This window comes from Lissotriton vulgaris, chromosome 2_1 (assembly GCF_964263255.1).
Source record: "Lissotriton vulgaris chromosome 2_1, aLisVul1.2, whole genome shotgun sequence".
NCBI classification, from domain to species: domain Eukaryota; kingdom Metazoa; phylum Chordata; class Amphibia; order Caudata; family Salamandridae; genus Lissotriton; species Lissotriton vulgaris.
Window position 1 is genome coordinate 1,558,045,576 of NC_141687.1, and position 23,365 is coordinate 1,558,068,940.

Sequence of the window (23,365 nt, forward strand, 5' to 3'; positions counted from 1 at the left end):
ACGCTGTTACGAAGGTTTGGTGAGGTCTCGGGGCTACAGGTGAACTGGGCGGAGACTTGCCTGTTCCTGGTACATCAGGCAATGGCGAGCTCTGCTTGCTTGGACAGAATACGATGGGAACCCAGCTGCCTGCCTTATCTGGGGACTAACATCTACCAGGGGGAGACGTACCTCTTGGAGGGAAATGTGGGCAGAGTGGTACGAGGGATCAAAGAGAGTATGGCACTCTGGGGGACACTGCTGCTGGCGGTGGCAGGCCGAGTGGCACTTCTGAAGATGGTAGCACTGCCACGACTGTTATATTATTTCAGGACGCTGCCGATCTGGATCCCGGTCTCGGTGTTCAGGACTCTCCGGACCATGGTGGGAGGGTTTTTATGGGGGAGCGGTAGGTGGCGGATAGCACTGGCCACAATGATGTGACCTAGGGCTGAAGGGGGCAGGGCGATCCCAGACTCTGAACTGTACTATTTGGCAGCCCAATTGCAGTGGCTTACGCAAACGGTAGCTAGGGAATTGAGGGGCCCAGACGGCCCTGTGGACCGATGGTTCCCACGTCATGTTCTGTCCGTTGTTGTCATTTGCCAGCGGATGCATGTCCACTCATTGACACACGAAGAGAGAGCGTTGAGGTCGTGTTGGAACAGAAGCAGGAGCAGGGGTGACGTCACTCGTCCGTATGCTTCGGAGATTCCTCTGGGCATGTGGACGGCCCTCCCACATGGTGGAGACTGGTCCGCGCTGGCAGAATGGGAGGAATTGGGGTTGCAAATGGTTGGGGATCTGTATGAGGAGGGAGTCCTTTTGCCTTTTCAGGCGTTGCAAGATAGGTATGATTTTCCCTGGGGTGCTTACTTGCTGCATGCCGCTTTAGTATCAGTGATCCAACGGCACTGGGGAAGAGGGTTATCGGAACCACAGACGTCTTTGACATGTCAATATGTCGTAATGGCGGGGGGACTGTAAAAGCTATAACGTGCTTGTATAGGAGAATGGTGGAAGAAGGGCTGCAGCCACTGAATCAATTAAAGGGGAAGTGGGAGGCAGACCTGGGCAAAAATATTCCAGAAACCACATGGGCTAAGATAGTGGAAAGAGCGTGGAAGGGCACGCGCAATGCCAGATTCCAACTTATCCATTTCTATATAGTGCATAGGGCGTATCTAACCCCAGAGCAGATAAATACATACTTTAATGTGGATACAGCTTGTTGCCCCCGGTGTCAATCGGACGCGGCAGACTTTCAACATATGATGTGGAGTTGCCCACGCTCGGAACGTACTGGGAGGAGGTGGTTAAAGTACTGTGTGGAGTGATGGACAGGCAGATAGAACCAGACATGGGTGCATGCATACTGCACTGGTTTCCCCATACAGCGCGAACAAAGGTCACGAGTAAGTTCCTCGACCTGGGGTTTTTGCTAGCTAAGAGGGAATAAACTAGGCAAAGGAAAGCTAGGAGGGGACCTAGCATAGAGCGGTAAAGGGCAGAGTTCACTACTTGGGCGGCTAGTGAGAGTGTAGTTAGGGTCCAGCAGGCTAGGAGAGCTAACAATGAAAAGGGCCGGAAACTGCAAAAGCGTGGGAAGCATTGGTCGCGTTGCTGACGTTGCCTGAACCGGAATCGGATACTGAGTTCTTGGAAGCCCGGCAGGGGACACCCTGAAGACACAGCCTATAACGAAGCTCCAATAAACTTTGGAGTTAAGGATGCAGAGTTGGGAATGGCCTAGGCCGGGGCGCCGTACTGGAATAATGAGTGAGCCGTGCACCTTTGCAAAGCTGTGAAAATGGATAATCCTGTTTAAATCATTAGAACACACCCGTGGATGGGGTTAGGGAGGGAGAGGGGGGGAACTGTTTGCAAATGAGGGGGCACCAATCTCGGCTGGCACAAGGATGCATGTTATTCTAGCATGTCTGTTAAATTTGGTTGGTATCCGAAGTCAAGAAGGACAGAAAGGTTACTCTAGATAGAGATCATGGCGTGTATACAAGCTCAAGTGAAAGATATGAACAAACGTAACCGCATCAAGGATTGTGCCCCAGCCAATAATATATCATGCATATGAGTGTTGTGCTTGTGTTGAAAAATCAATAAAATATATATTGTTTTAAAAATCATGAATAGGAAACATTTAGCAAAGAGAATTTGCTGGTGACAAAAGAAGAATGCGATGCAGTTTGAAAAAATCTATTGAGCCTGTTCTTGGTTTTCATTGTTTGATTTGTGCTGGTGGTAGCAGGTGAGGGGAACCAGCACTCATTTTGTAGTGGTTGGAACTTATTTTTCAGTATAAGATTTTTCTCCAGAGCAAGAGAGAGAGAGATTGGCAGAAAAGAAATTAAGTAGGAGGAAGAGAAAACTAGGAAAACAGTGAAAGAGTGATAAAGCAAGATGGAAAAATGCAATCACAAGATAAAAATACAGAACGTGTAGGATGGTTGAAGCAAGGTATAAGGTGGAACCAAGACTATCAAGACTATGCAGCCTATGTATTTGGCCAGCCTGGCAAGCCCCTGAATTTATTTATTTATTTTACAAATAAACACTGCAGGAAATGAGCAGTGATTCAGTTAGTCTGGAAAAAAGTCAGTTGATAACTGTATCAAATGTGCCTGAGAGAACACTCCCTTACAGTTCCCAAGTATATAGGGAAGACCATATCAATGACATGTGCATCTTAAGTTGGGTTACCAAGTCTAGATTTCTGATAGTGGGTGATTATTAATACCGTCACAGTTGCAATCAAGGGAGTCTTAAATCAGAGCACAGTACCCCAGTGATCTTTTTGGAGATTTCACTGATCTTCCAAGTTTCTCAAAAGCGAAGCTGCTCAACCCAAACATGTTTTCTCAACAGTTACACAGGACAGCTGAGCAACATGTCTATTGATAGAAGGTCATGTGGGATAAGCTTAGATTCCGATTTATTGGCACTACACACAAAGCTGAGCTTTTCTAATCATTTGATCCTGTTATCAATGTCAGCCATGAGCAGATTTCTTATTTTTAGAGGTATTGTGAGAAGGACGATGTGGTTAAATTGTGGTAGTGGTGTGGCTCACTGGTTAGAGGCGGCAGACCCGGAAGCAGAGGTCGGCTCTGGACCAGGGTTCGATTCCCGGTGCGGCATGGTCTTGGGCCATGGTCAGCGGACTCGATAATTCTCGCCTCGGTGCCTACTCCAACCATAGGTCCCACTTAGCAACTCTGGGCAATAGCTTGCTTAATCTCTACTAATGGCCCCATCAGCGCCGGGGATGCTTGTCTTCACCTTGTAGATGCCCAGGATGGACCATCTCACAGGGAAAGCCAGGATGGGTTCCCCAGCGGTATACAGCGCCGGGACGCCCCTTTGCTGGGGCAGCTGTGCACTTTACAAATATACAACATTTATTGTTTCATCATACTCCTCAATTTTCGAGCACTAGAGGTACTTTTCTGAGGTTTTGAATTGTCTGTGGCTTATCAAATTGTGGGCTTAGATTCTCATGTTTGTCAGTCCCAAGTTGTCTAGTATGTACAGACATTTAATGTAGTAGGAGACCCATGCTGAAGGAAAACCTGAAGCACCCCTCTTCCACTGAACTTAGTCATAGGCAGCACCACTCTTTTGACTAATTGATCCAGGAGCCAGAGAAAACTGAGAAATCTGAAACCTGTCCTTTAAGACTAGGTACCAAGATATAAAGGGGCACGACGAAAGATGCTTAGGTACACGTTGATTTTTCAAGGCCCAGCAGTTGTTTTAGCTAATGGTGTCTGCTTTTTATCGTTGCTGGCAGTTCTAATACTAGGAGGTAAAGCAACAAAGGAAGTGGACATCCCTGCCTGGTGGGAGGCAAATAAGCATAGCTGAAGAAAAACTTAAGGTTGTGTTTAGAATGAGGTCAAATATGAGATGACACACACTAGACGTCCCCACTCCCATCCCAAAGGAGAACTTTAAAAAAGGGCATGATGGTTCCAGGCAGCCCAAGATATTGTCCTGCAGGTGAGTATGTCAGACACTACCCATGACTGCAAGAGGATCCAGCCTCCTCCTAAAAATTAGTCTGGGTTCACTGCCAGTAAAAGGAGCGTTGAGATTAAACTGTTCTTCACAATGAATGATGAAATGATACAATGTCATGTAATGGTACTTGTTTTCAAATGTAATTGCTGAATTCTATGGCAGGACCGGAGGCTTCGGATTATGCCATTCTTTCATCGCTTTATTCTCCACAGCAGCAAGAAAAAATATATCACAAACTACTTTTCCCATGAACATTCGGGAAAAAACAAAGTCAAACATGAGTCCTATCACAGTGTCCATGCACCGGTGGCTCCCATCATGCTCCGCTGTTCTTGCCTCTTCCTCTTTCTTCGCTGCTCGCAGCAAGTTAAGTTGGTTTTTTCCTTCTCTCCTGGGTTTTCGGGTTCTGTGTGGTACGCTTCGGCCTTTGGCCAAGTGTCGGTTCTGTTATTTCTTCACAGATTCTCCTCTTCGGTCGCGGGACGCCTAGTGCGCTCCTTACGCGATTCTGGTGCCCAGTAGTGTGCGGTGCGGTGGATTTGCCGCTAGAGGCCGGTGTCTCGTCTGCTGAAGGGCCGTTCTCAGGTGCTTTCCAGAGTGTTCTGGCGTGGTCCTGTCACCAGCGGGTAGCCCGTGCCCAGCCTCCCGGCTCTGACACCCTTCGGGGTCGCAATTAGGTCTTCCCTTGTTTTCTTGACGCCCTCTGGGTTGTATTGTGCTCTTGAACACCCTTCGGGGTCGTAATTGTGCCGTTGTTCGGCGTGGGAACGCTTTGCCGGGGGGCGCCCCAGGACGCTGAGGGCTGTAGCGTTTCCAGGGCCAAGCCGGTTAATTGTGTGCCTTTGGCCACCCATATCGCTGGGACACCCCCAGACCATAGAGTGCCCTGTGGAGGGTCATTTAGGTTTCCTTCGTCCTCTCTGCTCTGAGCCTAATTGACCTCACCATGCAGAGGGATGCGGACCAGTACCCAGAGGAGGTCCCTCTGAATTACGTCCCCTTGGACGATGATTTTTACCAGGCGGTCGATGACTCGATCTACCGCGCGGTGGACCAGGCCATGGTCCCCCTCGAACAGCGACTCTCTGCGCGCCTGGATGAGGCTTACGCTAAGCTTGCCGCCCTTATTCCTGCACCTGCTCCGGCCTCCGGCCCGGACACATCCCCTCCCCCCCCTCCTCCGAAGAAGCCTTGCACTGAGGGGGTTGACTCGACGGCTTTCGCATGGGTGAAGAGCGCCTTCAAGGCCTTAGAGGACTCGCAACCTCCTCAACCTCTTCCTTCGGAAGTTCCTCCTCCTTCACCCCGTACTATGTCCCCGGCCCCGTAGCAGGACGACGACTCTCCTGACTCGGAGGAGGAGGCCTGTTCTTCCCAGTCGTGGCTGCCGTCACAGCCCTCCTCCTCCGCGGGTCCGTCCGACATGCTGGACCCGGACAACATCGTCCACCCCAGGTCCTCCGAGTGGGTCCCATGCGACAAGGTGGCCCAATACGTCGCGAATCGCCTGAGGAAGCCGGTGGATAAGGATGCCCGGAGCCGCCTGCGAGCGGAGTGTCCCCGGCCCTCGTTGGAAGGTAAAGTGGCCATGACCCCGGATATCGACCCGAAGATGGCGACCTTCCTCCAGAAGTTCGTCAAAGATCCCCGGAGAGGGATCGATAGGTCCTGGCGTACATGCCAGGACAAGCTTTTGGACGCTATTGGCCCCATGACAAAAATCTTGGATATGGCGGAGGAGGCCAAGGTGTCGGGTGATGTGATCTCCCCGGAAGTGCTGTCCAACTGGGCCTAGAGGGCCATCATTTTCTTGGGCAACGCCAACTGCGCCCTCTCTACGGAGAGGAGGCGTTCTCTCCTGATCAAGGTGGACCCCAAGCTGGGTGATCTCGCCTCGTCGGAGGCGGGAGCGGTGGCCCAAGGGGCTTGTTCGGTGACCCGTTCATTAAGGAGCTCGGGAAATTCGTAGCTACCTTCACTTCCCTAGACCGTGCTCAGTCAAACATCAAGAAGGTTTTCGCACCTCATGTTTTTGACAAGACCGGACGAGGCAGGGGCCGCTCGTTCGGTTGGGGCAACAGCTCAGACAGAGGACAAGGCTCCGGATGCGGCCAGTATCAAGACAAGACCCGATTCAACGATTTCTACCCCACAAGAGGGCAGAAGTTTGGAGGACGTGGTGGTCAGAGAGGCCAGCAACAAGGCGGTGGTCGAGGTGAGTGTGCTGCCTTCCGCGAGCTTGCGAGTGGAAGGGCGGCTGGCGCAGTTCTTTCCAGCATGGGCCTCCCTTACCAGCGATGCTTGGGTGCTGCAGACGGTGCAGGGCTTCCAATTGGAGTTCCATGGCCGACTGTGTCAGCTTCAACGTCCTCGCCCCATTTCCTTTTCCCAGCGCGATGCGGCTTTGGTGAGCGAAGAGGTCGCAGCCCTCCTCCAAAAAGGGGCGATTTGTTGCGGTTGCGAACACCCCTCTGGTTTCATCAGCAATCTCTTCTTGGTAGACAAGGTCGACGGGGGCAGGCGCCCAGTGATCAATTTGAAGGAGTTCAACGAATGGCTGGTGTATCGCCATTTCAAAATGGAGGGGATTCATCTCTTGTGGGATGTTTTACGTCCGTCCGATTGGATGGTCCGGCTCGACTTAAAAGACGCCTACTTGGCGGTCCCGATCTTCCCTCCACACCGGCGTTTCCTCCAGTTCAGGTGGGACGATCGGGTCTACGAGTTCACCACTCTACCTTTCGGGCTATCCTCGGCGCCATGGTGCTTCACAAAAGTGCTGCGTCCGGCGGTGGAGGTCTTGAGGGCCCAAGGTGTCAGAATGATAGTATACCTAGACGACATGCTGCTCATGGACCAATGCCCCAGGCGGCTGCGGTCTCAGTTGCAGTCAGCGGTCAACCTTCTGCAAGGCTTAGGGTTCGTGATCAACGAGAAAAAGTCTCTTCTGGTTCCCGCGCAGTGCGCGACCTTTCTTGGTTTCAACATAGACTCGGTGTCTTCCACCTTGAGTCTGCCGGCCAGGAAGATGTCGAGGATCAGACACGAGTTGCGCCAAACTCTGGCGAAACAGTGGATATCCTTGCGTCACCTGGCGCGGTTAGTGGGCCTGTTGTCGTCTTCGATTCAGGCTATCTTCCCAGGCCCCCTCCATTATCGCGCCATGCAACGCTTGAAGGCGTACCATCTCCGGAGGGGACTGACGTACTCGCAGTTGATTCCTTTATCGGACGATGTGAGGGACGAGATGAGGTGGTGGCTCACGCACATGGAAGCCTGGAATGGCCGTGCGATTTTCGGCTTGGCTCCCGACATTATAATGGAGTCGGACGCCAGTCGTTCAGGCTGGGGTGCCAGATGCGGAGATTTTTCCACGGGCGGCGCCTGGTCCGCTTTCGAGCAATCCTTACATATCAACTGCTTGGAGTTGCTAGCGGGCTCCTTCGCGGTGCAATGTTGGACCAAGGACAGAGTGCAATCTTGCGTCCTTCTCAGGATGGACAACGTGTCGGCGGTCCGGTATATCAACCATCTGGGCGGCACCAGGTCCAAAATGCTGGCGGACCTCGCAAGGGACTTTTGGCACTTTTGCCTGGACCATCAGGTGTCGGTCACAGCAGAATATTTGCCGGGACGCCAGAACGAGGTGGCCGATTGGCACTCGAGGAATGTCATGGACGCCAGCGTTTGGAAGCTGGACCCTCTTCTGTTCTCCAGACTCTCGTACCAGTGAGGTCCGTTCTCGGTGGACCTCTTTGCATCCCGCTTGGATCACCAACTCCCGAGATATTTCAGCTGGCGCCCGACCCTCTCGCAGAGGCGACCGATGCGTTCCTCCAGGACTGGTCAGGCGTGCAGGGGTATGCTTTTCCACCGTTCTCGATGATAAAGCGCAAGTCGGCATTGCTGTGCCGTCAGTTAGCGCAGGTGGTGATGATCACTCCGTGGTGGAGGTCGCAAGTTTGGTTTCCGGTTCTACTGGAACTTTCCTGGGATTCTCCAATCCTACTCCCCCAGTCTCCTCACATTCTGCTGAATCCAGAAGGAGCTCCCCACAGGTTAGTCCAGGAGGGCTCGCTGCGCCTGATGGCGTGGAGGCTCTCAGGCGTCGCTGGACGCTGCCTGGCCTTTCGGGAAAAGCAGAGGACTTGCTTTCCAAGGCTTGGGCTGACAGCACGACCAAACGCTACCGATCAGCATGGCATAGGTGGAGCCGTTGGTGTGTGCGACGGGGTTTTGATCCCGTGGGGGCAGCTGTAGTACATGTCCTGAATTTCTTGGCCGACCTGGCTCACCAAGGACTAGCTTATCGATCGATCAATACTTTCAGGTCTGCGATCTCAGCGGGACATGACCTGGTTCAGGGTTCCCCGGTTGGTGAACACCCTTTTGTTTGTAGGCTTTTGCGAGGTATACGCTTTCCTTGCCGCCGGAACCTCGGTATTCTGTCCTGTGGGACGTGAACAGTGTGCTGAATTTGTTCCTTTCTTGGCAGCCGAACAGGTTCTTATCTCGTAAAGAGTTGACGGCTAAATTGGCCATGTTGTTGTGCCTTGTGTCATGCAGGCGAGTCTCGGATGTGCGAGCGCTGGATATCACGGCCAGGGTTTTTTCTCCAGAGGGAGTTTCTTTTACCGTCAGCAGGCGGACCAAGACCCTTACTAGGGTTATTTCCTACCCGGCCTTTCAGGACTCCCCCAAACTGTGTGTGGTGCAGTGCCTCCGTGCTTATGAAGATATGACTGAAGATACTCGCCCTCCGGGTGAGCGGCAACTACTTATTGCCCTACGAAAACCGTATAAGGCAGTTACTTCGCCAACGATCGCTCGCTGGGTGCGTTGGGTGATGCAGGAGGCGGGGATTGATACCAAGCAATTTGGGGCTCACTCGGCGAGAGGAGCCATGGCCTCTAAAGCTTTTGCCCTTGGGGCTCGACTGGAGGATTTGATGAGAGCGGCTGATTGGTCCTCGGACTCCACGTTCAAGAGGTTCTAATTCAAGCCAGTTATCGAAGTGACTCGGCTGGTGGTCGATAAGCTTTGAACTGGCATAATCCGAAGCCTCCGGTCCTGCCATAGAATGAGAATTTGCCTAGCCTTGGTGCTGGTAAGTTCCAATTCTATTAAGGACTCGGAGGCGAAGATTATCCCCCCCAGTGACTTCCTTGAAGTGGACCCTCCCCGTATGCATAGTAAGTAAAGCGTTTATGTTCCTCTAATGGATGTGCGGCTATTACTCTGCGATGTAATGCTCTTCCTTTTACTGCTGACGTTCTGTTGGAACGGGATAGATCTGATGGTGTGTTCTATTGCAGGTACGGATAATTCAAAACAAGATGCGTGATTGGACTAGAGTTGAAGATTCGCGCGAAGAAAGAGGAGGAGGCAAGAACAGCGGAGCATGATGGGAGCCACCGGTGCATGGACACTGTGATAGGACTCATGTTTGACTTTGTTTTTTCCCAAATGTTCATGGGAAAAGTAGTTTGTGATATATTTTTTCTTGCTGCTGTGGAGAATAAAGCGATGAAAGAATGGCATAATCCTCGCCTCCGAGTCCTTTTTAGAATTGGAACTTACCAGCACCAAGGCTAGGCACATTCTCATTCCCCATTGCACCAGAGAGCTTCCTATTTGACTCCCCTAAAGGCTTTGTAAGTAGAGAGATGCCTATTGAGCTCTGAAATCATATTCCATCCTGACCATTAAATGAAATAATGCATACAGTACATCATCAGTTACTGCTTCAATACCAATTACATTGATTGACAGAAAACAATAGATGCTTCTAAATTGAGCATGCTTTTCTTACCGATCAGCATCATAGGACTGGACATTAGGTGCAAATTCGAACTTAGAAGCCAATATTGTAGTATAATGGTTGAAGCCGAAGAAGTCAAAAGTGCCTTTGATTCTTTGCTTTTCACTTTCAGTAAATTCAGGTAGTCTTAAGAGGAACACAAGAAAATCAATATTGTGAAAAAGTATTGTTTTGATGCAATAGTTAAAGTTAAACACATGCAATAGGTGGCATTTGTCACAAATCTCAGAACATTGATGATATTTGTATAATTTAGTATACAATTTATTTAATCCTCAAAATATTATTTATATTTCAGGCATGTCTTTGCAAAGCATGCAATTACCACACATTCCTATTTCACGCAACCCTTACCATGCAGATGTCTTTACCACACATGCCTTTGCCACGCATGGTAAGTATATATAGGGTAAGTATACCTCCCAGACATAAAGATAGATAGATAGATAGATAGATAGATAGATAGATAGATAGATAGATAGATAGAGTGATGGCATTAGATAGAGTGGGTGCGATGGAGTGAGGGCCATAGCTATAGTGAGGGCAATAGATAGATAGAGTGAGGGCAATAGATAGATAGAGTGAGGGCAATAGATCGATAGAGTGAGGGCGATAGATAGAGTGAGGGTGATAGATAGATAGATAGATAGATAGATAGATAGATAGATAGATAGATAGATAGATAGATAGATAGAGTGAGGGCAATAGATAGATGGAGTGAGGCAGATAGATAGATAGATAGATAGATAGATAGATAGATAGATTGATAGATAGATATACTACCCAGTGGCAGTCGCCACTCGGTACTTATAGTTCGGTCAGCGTTTCCACAAGAAATGCCTTTTCAGTTTTGCTTATAGCTTTGGCACAGTTTGACAAATCTTCACAAAACTTTCCAAAAAGTTTCTCTTTTATGCCTAAGTTGTGCATGCAAAATTTCAGGATTATCTGTCAAGCGTGGGGAGAGAAAAAAGGGTGATCCCAAAATGCAAAATCCCCATGCATTTCCAAAGATTTCTTTAAGAAGCACTACCTCAAACACTGCTGAACTGAATTACACCAAATTTGGCAGGAAGCTAGATCTTGGTTCACAGACTGTGCCTTTTGTGATTTGGTGTAAATGTGTTCAGTAGTTTTTAAGCAATTAAGGTTTAAAAATATTTGTATATCTGTGCAGTTGGGTCCGAGGGACTCCTGCAAGAGTCAAGTGGGAGCACCAATTCAAAAATGGAGCATTCTAATAGGCCTAGAGAGTTTTTTTCCTTAGGGTCAATTTCCTTCCTCTGGGGTCTGACTCCTGTGGGAGCGAGCACTCTGATTGGCTGCCAGCAACATGAGAATAATGTTACATGGACTTGTGACTTAGTTTCCCTGTCCTGAAGCTTAAAAAAATAATAATATAAGGGGCAGGGTATGGATACCCTGTACCTCTGGACACTTTGGGGGGACCCAGATGTATACTCCCCTGGGGCCAAAATTGAAAACAAAATCAATAATTTTTGCTGCCATCCCGCACTACTTCTGCTGGATCACGGCAAAAACAAAAACAAAAAGAAAATGGCAGTCTGTCATTTTATAACATATTTTGGGGAAGGTGCGTGAGTGGGGGGGGGCCCTCATCAGATGATTTGGGCCACAGTAACAAGTGTAAAAAAAAGGGAGGGGGCATCCATCCCTCCCTACCCAAGCCTACGCATGCCCTGAGGACTGCATCCCCCAAGGCCAATTGATGTTACAAAGGGGCAGGATCACATAGTCCCCCCTCCCCCCCTGAGCCTAAGTAGACCCCAGGGAACCCATCTCATGTGTCTGATTCCTTTTTTTTAAAAAAAAGGGAGTGGGGCCATGCAAAATTACTTTTGAGGAGATTACATTAAAAGGAGGGGCACTGTGCTGCCCCCCCTTCTCTGAGCCATTAAAGCCCCCAGGAAAATCTTGGTTACCTCAAGGACACAATTATTTCCCTGTCTGTATCAGTGTGGGTCTGGAAACGTGTTTGCACCCTCCTGGCTGGAACATTTTTGAATCTCTTGCCAAAATCTGAAGCAAATATGCCTTCCCTACCTGCAGTAGTGTGGGCAGGCAAAGCAAATCTACTCCCAGGTGGTGGGAGATTTAAAACCTGGTGAAATTTATAAGAGGGAAAGGCCCATAAAAAGTGAAACGTGCAGAATTAGATGAGTTAAATACCAAATCTGCATGTTATTCCTCATTTGAAAGTTAAAAAGTCGGAATAGGAGGTATTTACCATGCGTGTTAAAAACCTTCCTCTATGATAATGGTATGTAGATATGTGTGATAAATGCCTCACCTATTCTGCCTAGCTGTTAATGAGAGCCTGGGAGTATTATGTGTATTGTTAACCTCAGTGGAGACAGAGCATCCATATTTGGGAAGTGTGCCTTCACACACCCAAATTGGGTGTCATGCTTTATAGATGGGCATGCTCTTCGTCAGGCCGGCGCTGGAATGCCTAACGGGCACCCTATGAGGGGTTCTTTGTCAGAGATCTTTTGTCCAAAGCTGTTTGGTGCAGTGTGGGTGAGGGGGCAGATGCAGATGAGCCGACTGGTCCCTTTTAAAAACTGATAATAGGGGTCACTTAGGGAATAATGTCCAATGGTGGCTAGAAGGTCGACATGTTCTTTGCCTGTGAGTGTCAGACTGATCACGCAGCAATTTTTCAGGACAGAAAGTAAATGTTCTTTCTACACTGTAGTCAGACCACTAATGCATTCCCGTTGTTGGTCCAACAGACATCTAGTAACCTAACAGTAAGGTACCTTAATAAGAAGTAGATCAACCTGAAGGAAGAATGAGAATACAATAAATACAATAAATTGACACAACAATTCATTCTTGTGAAAACCTCCTCTTGATGACGTGTGAGGTGCAAAAACAATTATGAGTGTCTAAAACGTGATGCGGCGCAGTGGCACCCGTGGAGTCGAACTAACACGAGTAATGTGGGCAGTAAGCAGGTCACTAAGAAAGTTGACTCAATTGCACTATCCCGTTGCGGGCGTATTACTTGCTCCCTCGATTGAACGGTGGAAGGATGATGCTAAATTACTGCGTCCTGTAAAAATAGTGAGAGCCAGTCAATGCGGCATAATCAGGGAAATAGGGTTAATGCCAAGGCTGCTCTCACTGGGGCCGATCACAGAACTAATCTGAGATAAAATTGTAAACTTACTACTTTTAGTATTCACAGAAGGCATTTAGTAGTAGTAAAGTTAGGACTCCTAACTTTACTACTACTAAACTGGGATAACATTGTGAACTTACTACTTTTGGTATTTACAGAAGGCATTTAGTAGTAGTAAAGTAGGACAACTTTACTACTTTTAAATGCCTTCTGTGAATACCAAAAGTAGTTTCATAATTGATTGATCATGGCATGACACGTCTGTGTGCAGGAGGGATGGCTTGTCCCTCTGCGATGTGAAGGGGAGATGCGGTTTCACAGTGTGTTCCATGCATGTTTCAGCATTGGCGCAGTTTACATGCATACTGCATGTCAATGTACGTTGTGACTGTGAGGAGATGCCTATTTAATGTGGGACAATAGTCATTTGTTCTACGTCACAGATGTGGGGTTGTGCTCGTACATTGTCATCCTGCCCTGTCGTTGGTTATCGCTGATTTGTGTATCGCGATTGGCCTCATCGCACCTTTTCTGGCATTGGTGTTTCGCATTTTTGCGGTGGCGAGTGGATTTTAACACGGTCATTTGACGCGTTATCGAGGGACGTGTTGAGAATACTACGTTAACAGGGCGTTGTTTTACTGCAATAGACTGTGATATGCAAAGTTGCATTACGATAATTTGGCGATGTTTATCACACGTTCCTGAGAATATGCCCCCTTGTCTTCTTGTAAGGGAATGGAATAACGTCTGGGGTAGTGTGTGGGGCGAGGCAACATCTCCTTCTAAATGCAAATGAGGTAAATCTTGTGGGCGCCGTAGCCAGTAGAATGCAAACAAGCCCTGCGCCGCTTTATATGATTCCAGATCAGGCGGGTTGAGGCCCCCATATAATATGGTAAGGTGAGGACCTCCCAACAAACCCTTGGTTGTTACCCTGGCCATGCCAGTTTGATCAGTGAGGAGCATAATGCAGTTTAAACTGTCCACAGCAGTAGTATAGGGATATTCCTGAATAGGAATAAGAACCTAGGGAGAACAATCATTTTCATGAGGGCTATCCGCCCCATTAAGGACAGTGGTAATCTAAGACAGTGGTTAACATCCTCGTTCAATTTATGCATTGCCTCCTCATAGTTGTCTGACAAGACAACCGCTGGATCATTATGAAACAGTATCCCCAAATATCTTACCAAGTCTGACATCCACCAAAGAGAGAATTCTAATGTTGAGGGCCTCATGCACGTGGTAAGTGGGAAGATTACAGACTTATCCTAGTTGACACTGAGACCCAAGAGGCCCCCCAACCGCACCACTTCTCTGAGCATGGGCGAAAGGTTGCTCTCCGGGTCACAGACATACAACAAGGTGTCGTCTGCACACGAAGATATCAAGAGATTATACCCAGGGAACCGCAACCCTCTATGCCCATGGTATTCCCTGAGCGCACATGATGGAAGTTCGACTACCAGTGAATACAGTATTGGCGATAATGGGTAGCCCTGATGAGTGCCCCTGGTGATCGCAATTTGGGGCGTGATAATAGTACCACCTCCAACCCGTGCTACTGGATTGGTGTAGAACACCTTGATTAGATGCAGGTAGACATCCCCTACTCCAATTCGGCTCAGCACTGCCAGCATGAACTCCTATTCAAAAGAGTTGAAAGTTTTTTCTGCGCCCAGGAAAATGGCTGCTGCTGTCACCTCTAGATCCACCTGTTGCAGCACACCAAACAATGTTCTAAGATTTGTAGTGAAATTTAGTGTCAACATTTAATAAGGACAATTGCCTATATGAGGAGCATTGATTTGATTGTTTGCCAGGTTTTAGTAGCTTAACAATCAAGGCTTCATGCATTGACAGGGGCATTTCTCTAGTCTGCACTATCTCCTCAAACAGTGTAACAAGGTGCAGTATAAGAAGGTCCTGGTAGGCCTTATAAAAAGCCACCGTAAGGCCCTCTATGCCCGGTGCCTTCCCAGATTGCATGCTTGCTAGTGCAATGTGTATCTCCCTGGAGTCCAATGGAACCATTAGAAGCTCTGTATGTTCTATGCTGAGCCACGTCATTGCTATGTGTTCCAGATAATTTGTTATTTTGTTGCCATCCGTAAGGATACGGGATAAGTTAGCATAGTAACACCGGAATCTATCTGCTATTTGATCTGCGTCATACACAGAGTTGCCCACCTCATCCAGGATTTCCAGAATTACCTCTGATTCCCTCTTTGGTTGTACAAGTGTAGTCAAAGTGGCACCTGGTCATTAGCCCTCCCCATACGTTTTCGCAACTGCGTATTTACCCATATGTATGACTTCGCTAGCTGGAACCTCATGATATTCTTCCTGCCCAGCTCATATTTTGCTTAGGGTTTGTCTATCTCCGGATCTGTGATGTGTAAGCTATTTCCCTTTCTAGAAGCGCTTGTCGACCCCTGAGAGGTCTGAGCACTCCTGCATGTTTGGAGATAAGGATGCCCCTGATAAATACCATAAATGTTTCCCACACCATGGCAAAACTGTTGACAGAGCCGACATTATTAGTAAAAAATGTTGCTATTGTTTGTGATAATTCGACCTTAAAAACGGCTTCTAGCTTGATCCTGCAAAGTGAATTAATCTGCAAAACTGTGAATAAGATGTTGTTTTGACAAGATGTTGATGTTGTCATTAAAAAAACTGCATCTAGAAGTGAGTATGGGGGGAATCTCCTGGCGCAGGCCGTGGCTTTATGAGTGCAGAGCTCTATTTCAAAAGCCACTGAGGAGTGATCAGAGTAGGTGCACAGTAGTGGTTTGCACTTAATAACTCTAGATGCCAGACTCCTATATATTAATCAAAGATCTATTTAAGTGTGTACATTGTGTATGTAGAGTAATGAGTGTACCCCCCACCTGTGGGAGAGTGATGCCTCCATATGTCGATCAATCCCGTGCAGTCTGCAAAGTCAAGTATGGCCTTCGCAGCTGGGACATTACATGGGAGGGGCCCTTGGATCGATCTTGTGCAGGGTCTAACAGGAAATCAAAATCCCCCAGATCTGAAGTAGGTCAACATCCTTGATGTAAGCGAGCACAAAGTGAGTGACGAAACTGCATCTCGTCATAATTTGAGCCATAGAACCCCACCAAACCACCCTTATAGCAGCGGGCTATGACGTATCTGACCCTTGGATCTGTGCATACCTCCTGTAACTTTATGCAAGCCCTGGGTGACCCTCCCAACTATATACCCAAACTTTGTACAGCAATTCAGTGCCCAAAATCCCTCATTCTCAAACCTCCCCACACCCCAAACAAGGAATTACTGATTAAACAAAATGTAGTTCACATGGGGGTGGATATTACCCGCTCTCTGCTTCCTCCCTGGACCCAGCAGTCTCTTAGAACACTGACTCTAGCTTATGGCCTGACTCTCCTTGGACGAGCATCCCTCGCCTCGGCCATTCTTCTCCTACCTAGAAAATCCTCCAGAGCAGGGGCAGACCAAGCCAGCATCTCCTGTGGATGCGAAAGTCCCCAACATGCCCCAGACCCACATCCTGACCTCATGTATGGGCCATCGTGTGTAGATCAGAACAGTCTTACTGGGATCCCGGGACCAGATGAGAGCCAGAAGGCGAAGGGCCCATCCACAATTTACTGTGCAACCCTGTGGCCGCCCTGTAACAGTTAAAAAAGGGAGGGGGCAATAGTTCATGAGAGTCATCTACATTGCACATCACGTCCCATCACACTCAATTCTATCCAGCCGGTCTCTTTTCAAATCTGTCCTGTTGCATCTCTGGTGATAACTAGGAATTATTGCTCCTCTGTATCCCGTGCATCTTACTCTTTGTTATGGGAGGTTCTGGATGAGCTCCTCTTGTCACTTGCTCCCCACTTCTGCTTAAGGAATTGGAGCACCAGTTTTGGATCCATGAAGAAGTGAACCTTTTCCCTGGTTCTCAACTTGTTAGGGTACATCATACTATACTCTAAGTTCAACTCACGCAATCCCTTCGTCACTGGGATTAACTGCTGCTGGGCCTCCTGAACTTCTTACGTGGACAACTCTGAGCCCTCATATCATAATACTTTCAGTTCCCCTGTCTTACGCAGAGTTGCATCTCAGTAGGACCTGGGGCCTCTTGGTGACAGGGAGGTGTGGGCTCGCTCCACAACAAATATATCAGAGAATGTGTCCCTACAAAGCACATCCACAAGGAAGCGTTCGACAAACTGCTTCATGTTGGTGACATTTGTGAATTCTGCTATTCCTACAATGCATATATTGTTCCATCTCGATCTCGCTTCCAGGTCCTCTGCTTTCGCTTGCAATAATGTATCCATTTTTATGTGTTGCAGAGTCTACATTAATTGTGTCTTCCGCATCAGAGACTCTTTTCTCTATGTTATCCAACATCTCTGTGTGCTTATCCAACCTCTTACATCCTGTTCATGCGAAACGTGAGGGCATCTATCTTCCAATCAATTTTTGTCAGATTATGCTGCATGGCTGCCAATATTTGCTATTGTTCCTCATCCACAGGGGGTTAGCAGGCTCAAGGCCGGAGTCTGATGTAGTTATGTCCACATCACTGGGTTAAGGGGCTTTCCGCAGTTCAAATGGAAGTTTTGCCTGGGATCTATTTGTTTTCCCCATTCTGACACCTCTGCTCTGTAGCAATATTGATGCAAGTGGATCAGGACAGAGTTTGCAGCGGGTGCACTCAATGCACCTCCACTAATGGCACACCCAGCATGTGTAACTGCAGGTTTCCAGCCCAGACTGATCCCGGGACTGGGGAGCTCGTGCCACATGCGGTGTACCTCAATACAGCTTAGTTCAGTCTATGAATATGAGTGTGCCCACCATCCCACCATCCACAGCTCGCATGTACCAGTCAGGCAGGGCCCTGTTTTTCGCTGGCTACCAGGACCAATACAGTGAAGCACATCTGATTGCCAAGGTCAGCTGTATGTACCGCACTTCTCCAACGTGGATTGTCCCCGTTCTGGTTATGTAGTCCGCGCGGCGCAGGTGAGTGTGACCTGTTCTCAGGACACCCCCGCGCCGCACAGCCACCAGCTGTGTGTGTGCCCCCTGCCTCGCTGCTGCCTGTAGCCTCGCTGTGACTGCCTCCGTGCTCCCTGCCCCCACGCCGCATTTTGCGTGTGTGTGTCTCAGCCTCTGTATTTAACCTTGCTTTTGTGATTCAACTGTTTCCTTCCTCATTCGTGTATCACTGTATCACTGCCTTCTATTTTTTACCTAGATTTGTTTTAAACTGTTTTCTCCTCGTGCGTGTGTTTTTTCGCCTCATTGTTGTTCAGCCACCTGTGCCCGCCCCACTCCCCGCTTCCCGCCGCTGTCCAACGGCCACGCCCCCTTTCTGTTCTGTGCCCACCCCGCCTCCCTGCTGCTTCTCCCTCCCTCCCACTTGTCCATAAATGGCGACCGTGCGGCGCAGGTGAGTGTGACCTGTTCTCAGGTCACCCCCGCGCCGCACGGCCACCAGCTGTGGGTGTGCCCCCTGCCTCGCTGCTGCCCGTAGCCTCGCTGTGACTGCCTCCGTGCTCCCCACCCCACGCCGCATTTTGCGTGCGTGTGTCTCAGCCTCTGTATTTAACCTTGCTTTTGTGATTCAACTGTTTCCTTCCTCGTACGTGTATCACTGTATCACTGCTTTCTGTTTTTTACCTAGATTTGTTTTAAACTGTTTTCTCCTCGTGCGTGTGTTTTTTCGCCTCATTGTTTTTCAGCCCCCTGTGCCCGTCCCGCTCCCTGCTTCCCGCCGCCGTCCAACGGCCATGCCCCCTTTCTGTTCTGTGCCCTCCCCGCTCCTGCCTCCCAGCTGCTCCTCCCTCCCTCCCACTTCGCCATAAATAGCGACCGGGCGTCCGCGCAGCGGTCACGCGCAGCGGGCGCGCCGATTGTGCGCCGAAGGCGCGCCAAAGGTAAGCCCGTCTGCGCCCGTCCGCGCCTGGACCACGCCCAGCGCCAGAACCCCTGGCCCCCACCGACGCAAGACGATCCGAAGGACCTACGATGCCGCCGCCCTCGACGCACTCAACACCGGCCCGGAACCCCGCCTGCTGCCGAGCCGCCCCCAAATGCTTCCACGGACCCTTCACCTGCACTACCTGCAAGTTCACCTGCCTCCGAACCTGCACCGCATCCGCCAAGCCAAGCACCAGCAACAACCACCTCAAGTGCATCCTGCTCAACACCCGCTCCATCCACAGACACGCCGTCGAACTCTGGAACCTGCTCGACACAACATCACCAGACGTCGCGTTCCTCACTGAAACTTGGATGAACGCCTCCTCAGCCCCCGACATCGCCATCAACATCCCAGATGGATACAAGATCATTAGGAGGGACCGCGTCAACCAGACCGGAGGAGGCATCGCCATCGTCCACAAGAACACCATCCGCATCACGACCGACGCCGACGACACCTTCACCGCCGCCGAACACCTCCACTTCCAGATCCACACCGACCCAAAGACAACCCTCAGAGGCACACTCATCTACAGACCCCCGGGGCCACGCACACAATTCAGCGAAGACATCACAGACTTCATCAGCCCACACGCCCTCTCCTCCGCCGACTACATCCTCCTAGGGGACCTCAACTTCCACCTGGAGAACAACAAGGACCGCAACACCGTCACCCTGCTGGACAACCTCGCCAACCTCGGACTCAAGCAACTGGTCAACACCCCCACCCAATACGCCGGCCACACGCTTGACCCTGTCTTCTCATCCAGCAAGCACATCGCCTTCAACCAGTCCACCGGACTTCACTGGACCGACCACTTCAGCTTCAGGAAAACCACTACCCACCACCACCCGCAACAGGTTCCCCACAGAAGCTGGAGCAAGATCACCGCCGACCAGCTCACCACCTCCCTCAGCCAGAACCCACCTGCCAGCACACCGTACCCCAACGAAGCTGCCTGCAACTTCACGCATTGGCTGACAACCTTCGCCGACGACCTCGCACCACTGAAGAACCCTCCCAACAAACCCAGAGGCAAGAAGGCCCCCTGGTTCACCGACGAACTCAAGGACTCCAAAAAGACCTGCCGCACCCTCGAGAAAGCCTGGCTACTCGACCGGACCACTGACAACATGACCGCCCTCAAGCACGCGACCCGCAAGCACCACCAGCTCATCCGCACCACCAAGAAGAAATCACTGAAGGAGCGACTGGACAACAACGCCCACGACAGCAAGGAACTCTTCAGCATTGTCAAGGAGTTCTCCAACCCCAGCACCGGCAACAACGACATCACCCCTTCACAAGACCTCTGCGACTCCCTCGCCTCGTTCTTCCACCGCAGGCTTGCCGATATCCACAACAGCTTCGGCACACCACCCTCGCACCCAACCGTCGAACCAACGCACCCCACCACGACCCTCCGCACCTGGACCGCAGTGACCACCGAAAACACAGCCCGCACGATGAACACCATCCACTCCGGTTCTCCGACTGCCCCCTGCCCCCACCATGTCTACAACAAGGCAGACTCCACCATCGCACCCCAACTCCCAGACGTCATCAACCCCTCCTTCGACACCGCCACCTTCCCGGAGAGCTGGAAGCATGCCGAGCTCAGCACCCTACTAAAGAAACCAACAGCGGACCCCACCGACCTCAAAAACTTCCGCCCCATCTCGCTCCTCCCTTTTCCTGCCAAAGTCATCGAGAAGATCGCCAAAAGACAGCTCGCCGCCTTCCTCGAGACGAATGGATCCCTCGACCCCTCACAGTCCGGTTTCAGAGCCAACCACAGCACAGAGACCGCCCTCATCGCAGCCACCGACGACATCCGAGCCCTTCTCGACAACGGGGAAACAGCGGCACTCATCCTCCTGGACCTCTCCGCCGCGTTCGACACTGTCTGCCACCGCACCCTAGTCCAATGCCTCAGCAACACCGGCATCCAAGAGAAGGCATTGAAGTGGATCATCTAGTTCCTCGCTGGAAGAACACAGAGAGTCCGCCTCCCCCGTTTCGATCCGAAGCCACCGAAGTCATCTGCGGCGTCCCGCAAGGATCATCACTCAGCCCCACCCTCTTCAACGTCTACATGAGACCTCTTGCAGCCATCGCACGCCAACACAACCTCAACATCATCTCCTATGCCGACGACACCCAGCTGATCCTCTCCCTCACCAGAGACCCTGACACCGCCAGAACCGGCCTCCACAAAGGGATGAACGACGTCGCCGAGTGGATGAAGAACAGCCGCTTGAAACTGAACTCAGACAAGATGGAAGTCCTCATCCTTGGACCATCACCCTCCACCTGGGACGACTCCTGGTGGTCCCCAGCCCTGGGCAGCGCCCCCAAGCCGACAGACCACGCACGCAACCTGGGCTTCATCCTGGACTTCTCCCTCTCGATGACCAGACAAGTCAACTCCGTCTCCTCTTCATGCTTTCACACCCTCCGCATGCTCCGCAAGATCTTCCGATGGATTCCGATCGAAACCAGGAAGACCGTCACCCAGGCCCTCGTCACCAGCCGGCTGGACTACGGAAACACCCTCTACGCCGGAACCACAGCCAAGCTACAGAAAAGACTGCAACGAATCCAGAACGCCTCCACCGACTCATCCAGGACATCCCTTGACGCAGCCACATCTCCAGCCACCTGGGTAACCTGCACTGGCTCCCCGTCAACAAGAGGATCACGTTCAGACTCCTCACCCACGCACACAAGTCCCTCCACGACTGGGGCCCAAAGTACCTCAACGACCGCCTGACCTTCCACACGCCCACACGCCAGCTACGATCCGCTAGCCTCGCCCTCGCTGCCGTACCACGCATCCGAAGAGCCACCGCCGGAGGCAGATCCTTCTCCTACCTGGTGGTCAAGACATGGAACTCCCTCCCCATCCACCTCCGGCTGACCCAGGACCACCTCGCCATCAGGAGACAACTCAAGACCTGGCTGTTCGAGCAGTAGCGGACCCCTTCCCCCAAGCGGGTTGAGACCCTTCCGGGTGAGTAGCGCGCTATAGAAGTGTTCTGATTGATTGATTGATTGATGTAGTCGAGTGAGTCGCGCAGGGTAAGCCCAGCCGTGAAATCAGGCCTCCTCGGCTCCTGCTGCAAGTGCGTCTCTGCCAGGCCGCTCTCCGTGTCTCAATCTGGGCTCACAGCGTCTGGCACTGGCCTCAGTCTAGGTTGCTCATTCTAATGTAGTGCAGTTCCGACTTTGAGTATATTGCGTCCACCTTCCACAGTCTGACCACGTTGGCCAGGTGAGGCCCAGCCCTTACCAAGCCACAGAAGGCTTCACAGCGGGCTGAGCGAAGGCCCACTATAGTTGATGCATTTCTCCAACCGGGTTGCTCCCTCATGGACCCTCTGGTCAGGCAAAACAGGGCAACACCCATTGGTTTTGATGCTGCCCCCTATTTACAAAGGCAACGTAAATAGGAGGCACCGCCAAAATTAAGACCAGGTAAAACCTGGTCTTAAGTTGGCGAAACATGGAGAAATGCATTATTTATCCTCATTTTTGCTTTTTCCATATGTGCTGCCTTGAGCCCTTGAAGCTCCAGTAAAATGTTGGCATGATTGATTTAGGGTAAATGTTGGGAACTGGTGGCCGGTGGCCTGTGGCCAGGAAATGTAACCCTGCCACAGAGAAGAGAAAGAAGAGAAGAATGAAGCACATAAGCAGCCCAGAGAATGGACTGGCTGCTCCATCAGGCTCGAGTTGTGTGCTTTTTTTGTTATGGGCATGTAATTCCGCCTTTGCCGAGTGAGGTTCTCACTCACGCCTGAAACAAAAGTGAGAGTGCTTGCATCATTGAAGAGGTGTGGCTTCTTGTGAGTACCATTGGTTTGATTGGCACTAGGGTGATTTGTTTGTGGCCCTGGGAGTGGTCAACTCAGTTCCATGGTTTCTAAAGTCTGGGTGCAGGACACACAAGCACAGTCAAGGCAGTAGTGGGTGGTGCAGGCTTGGAGAACATTCATGGGCTCCGCCCTCCTTTTGCTTTCTCCTCACTGTTGGTTGGACTTTGTGACGGACTGCGGTGGAGTCCATAAAGAAGATTGTTTCACCGACGGCTCCCCAGCCCTTCCTAGCATCCAATCAGCAACAAGCAGACGCTTGCAAGAAGAAAGAATTAGCAGCACTCTTTCGGGAGTGCCTCGCATATGATGTGCACTTAGAAAGTCACTCACTCAAACTGTGAGTGATCGTCCTGCGTGCAAAGCCTACAGCTGCATGCTAGCACTTTACACAAAGCTAGTAACGCCAACAGCATGCAACATGAACGAGGGTTGAGTTAAGCAGCTTTAACAAGCCTGCCTTCTGACAGAGGATTCAGCTGGCTGGTGGCAGGAAGCAATACCATCAGGCACTG

The 23,365-nt window shown here is 50.5% G+C and overlaps 1 protein-coding gene across 1 annotated transcript in view; it reads right to left on the minus strand.

Annotated features, from left to right (window-relative positions):
• Window positions 1-23,365, minus strand: part of LCT (lactase) — a 228,942-nt gene that overhangs the window by 91,411 nt on the left and 114,166 nt on the right. Inside the window, exon 14 of the mRNA XM_086957445.1 lies at window positions 9,830-9,964. Within this exon, the coding sequence (XP_086813571.1) occupies window positions 9,830-9,964 (135 nt within the window). The remainder of the gene's footprint in view (window positions 1-9,829; window positions 9,965-23,365) is intronic.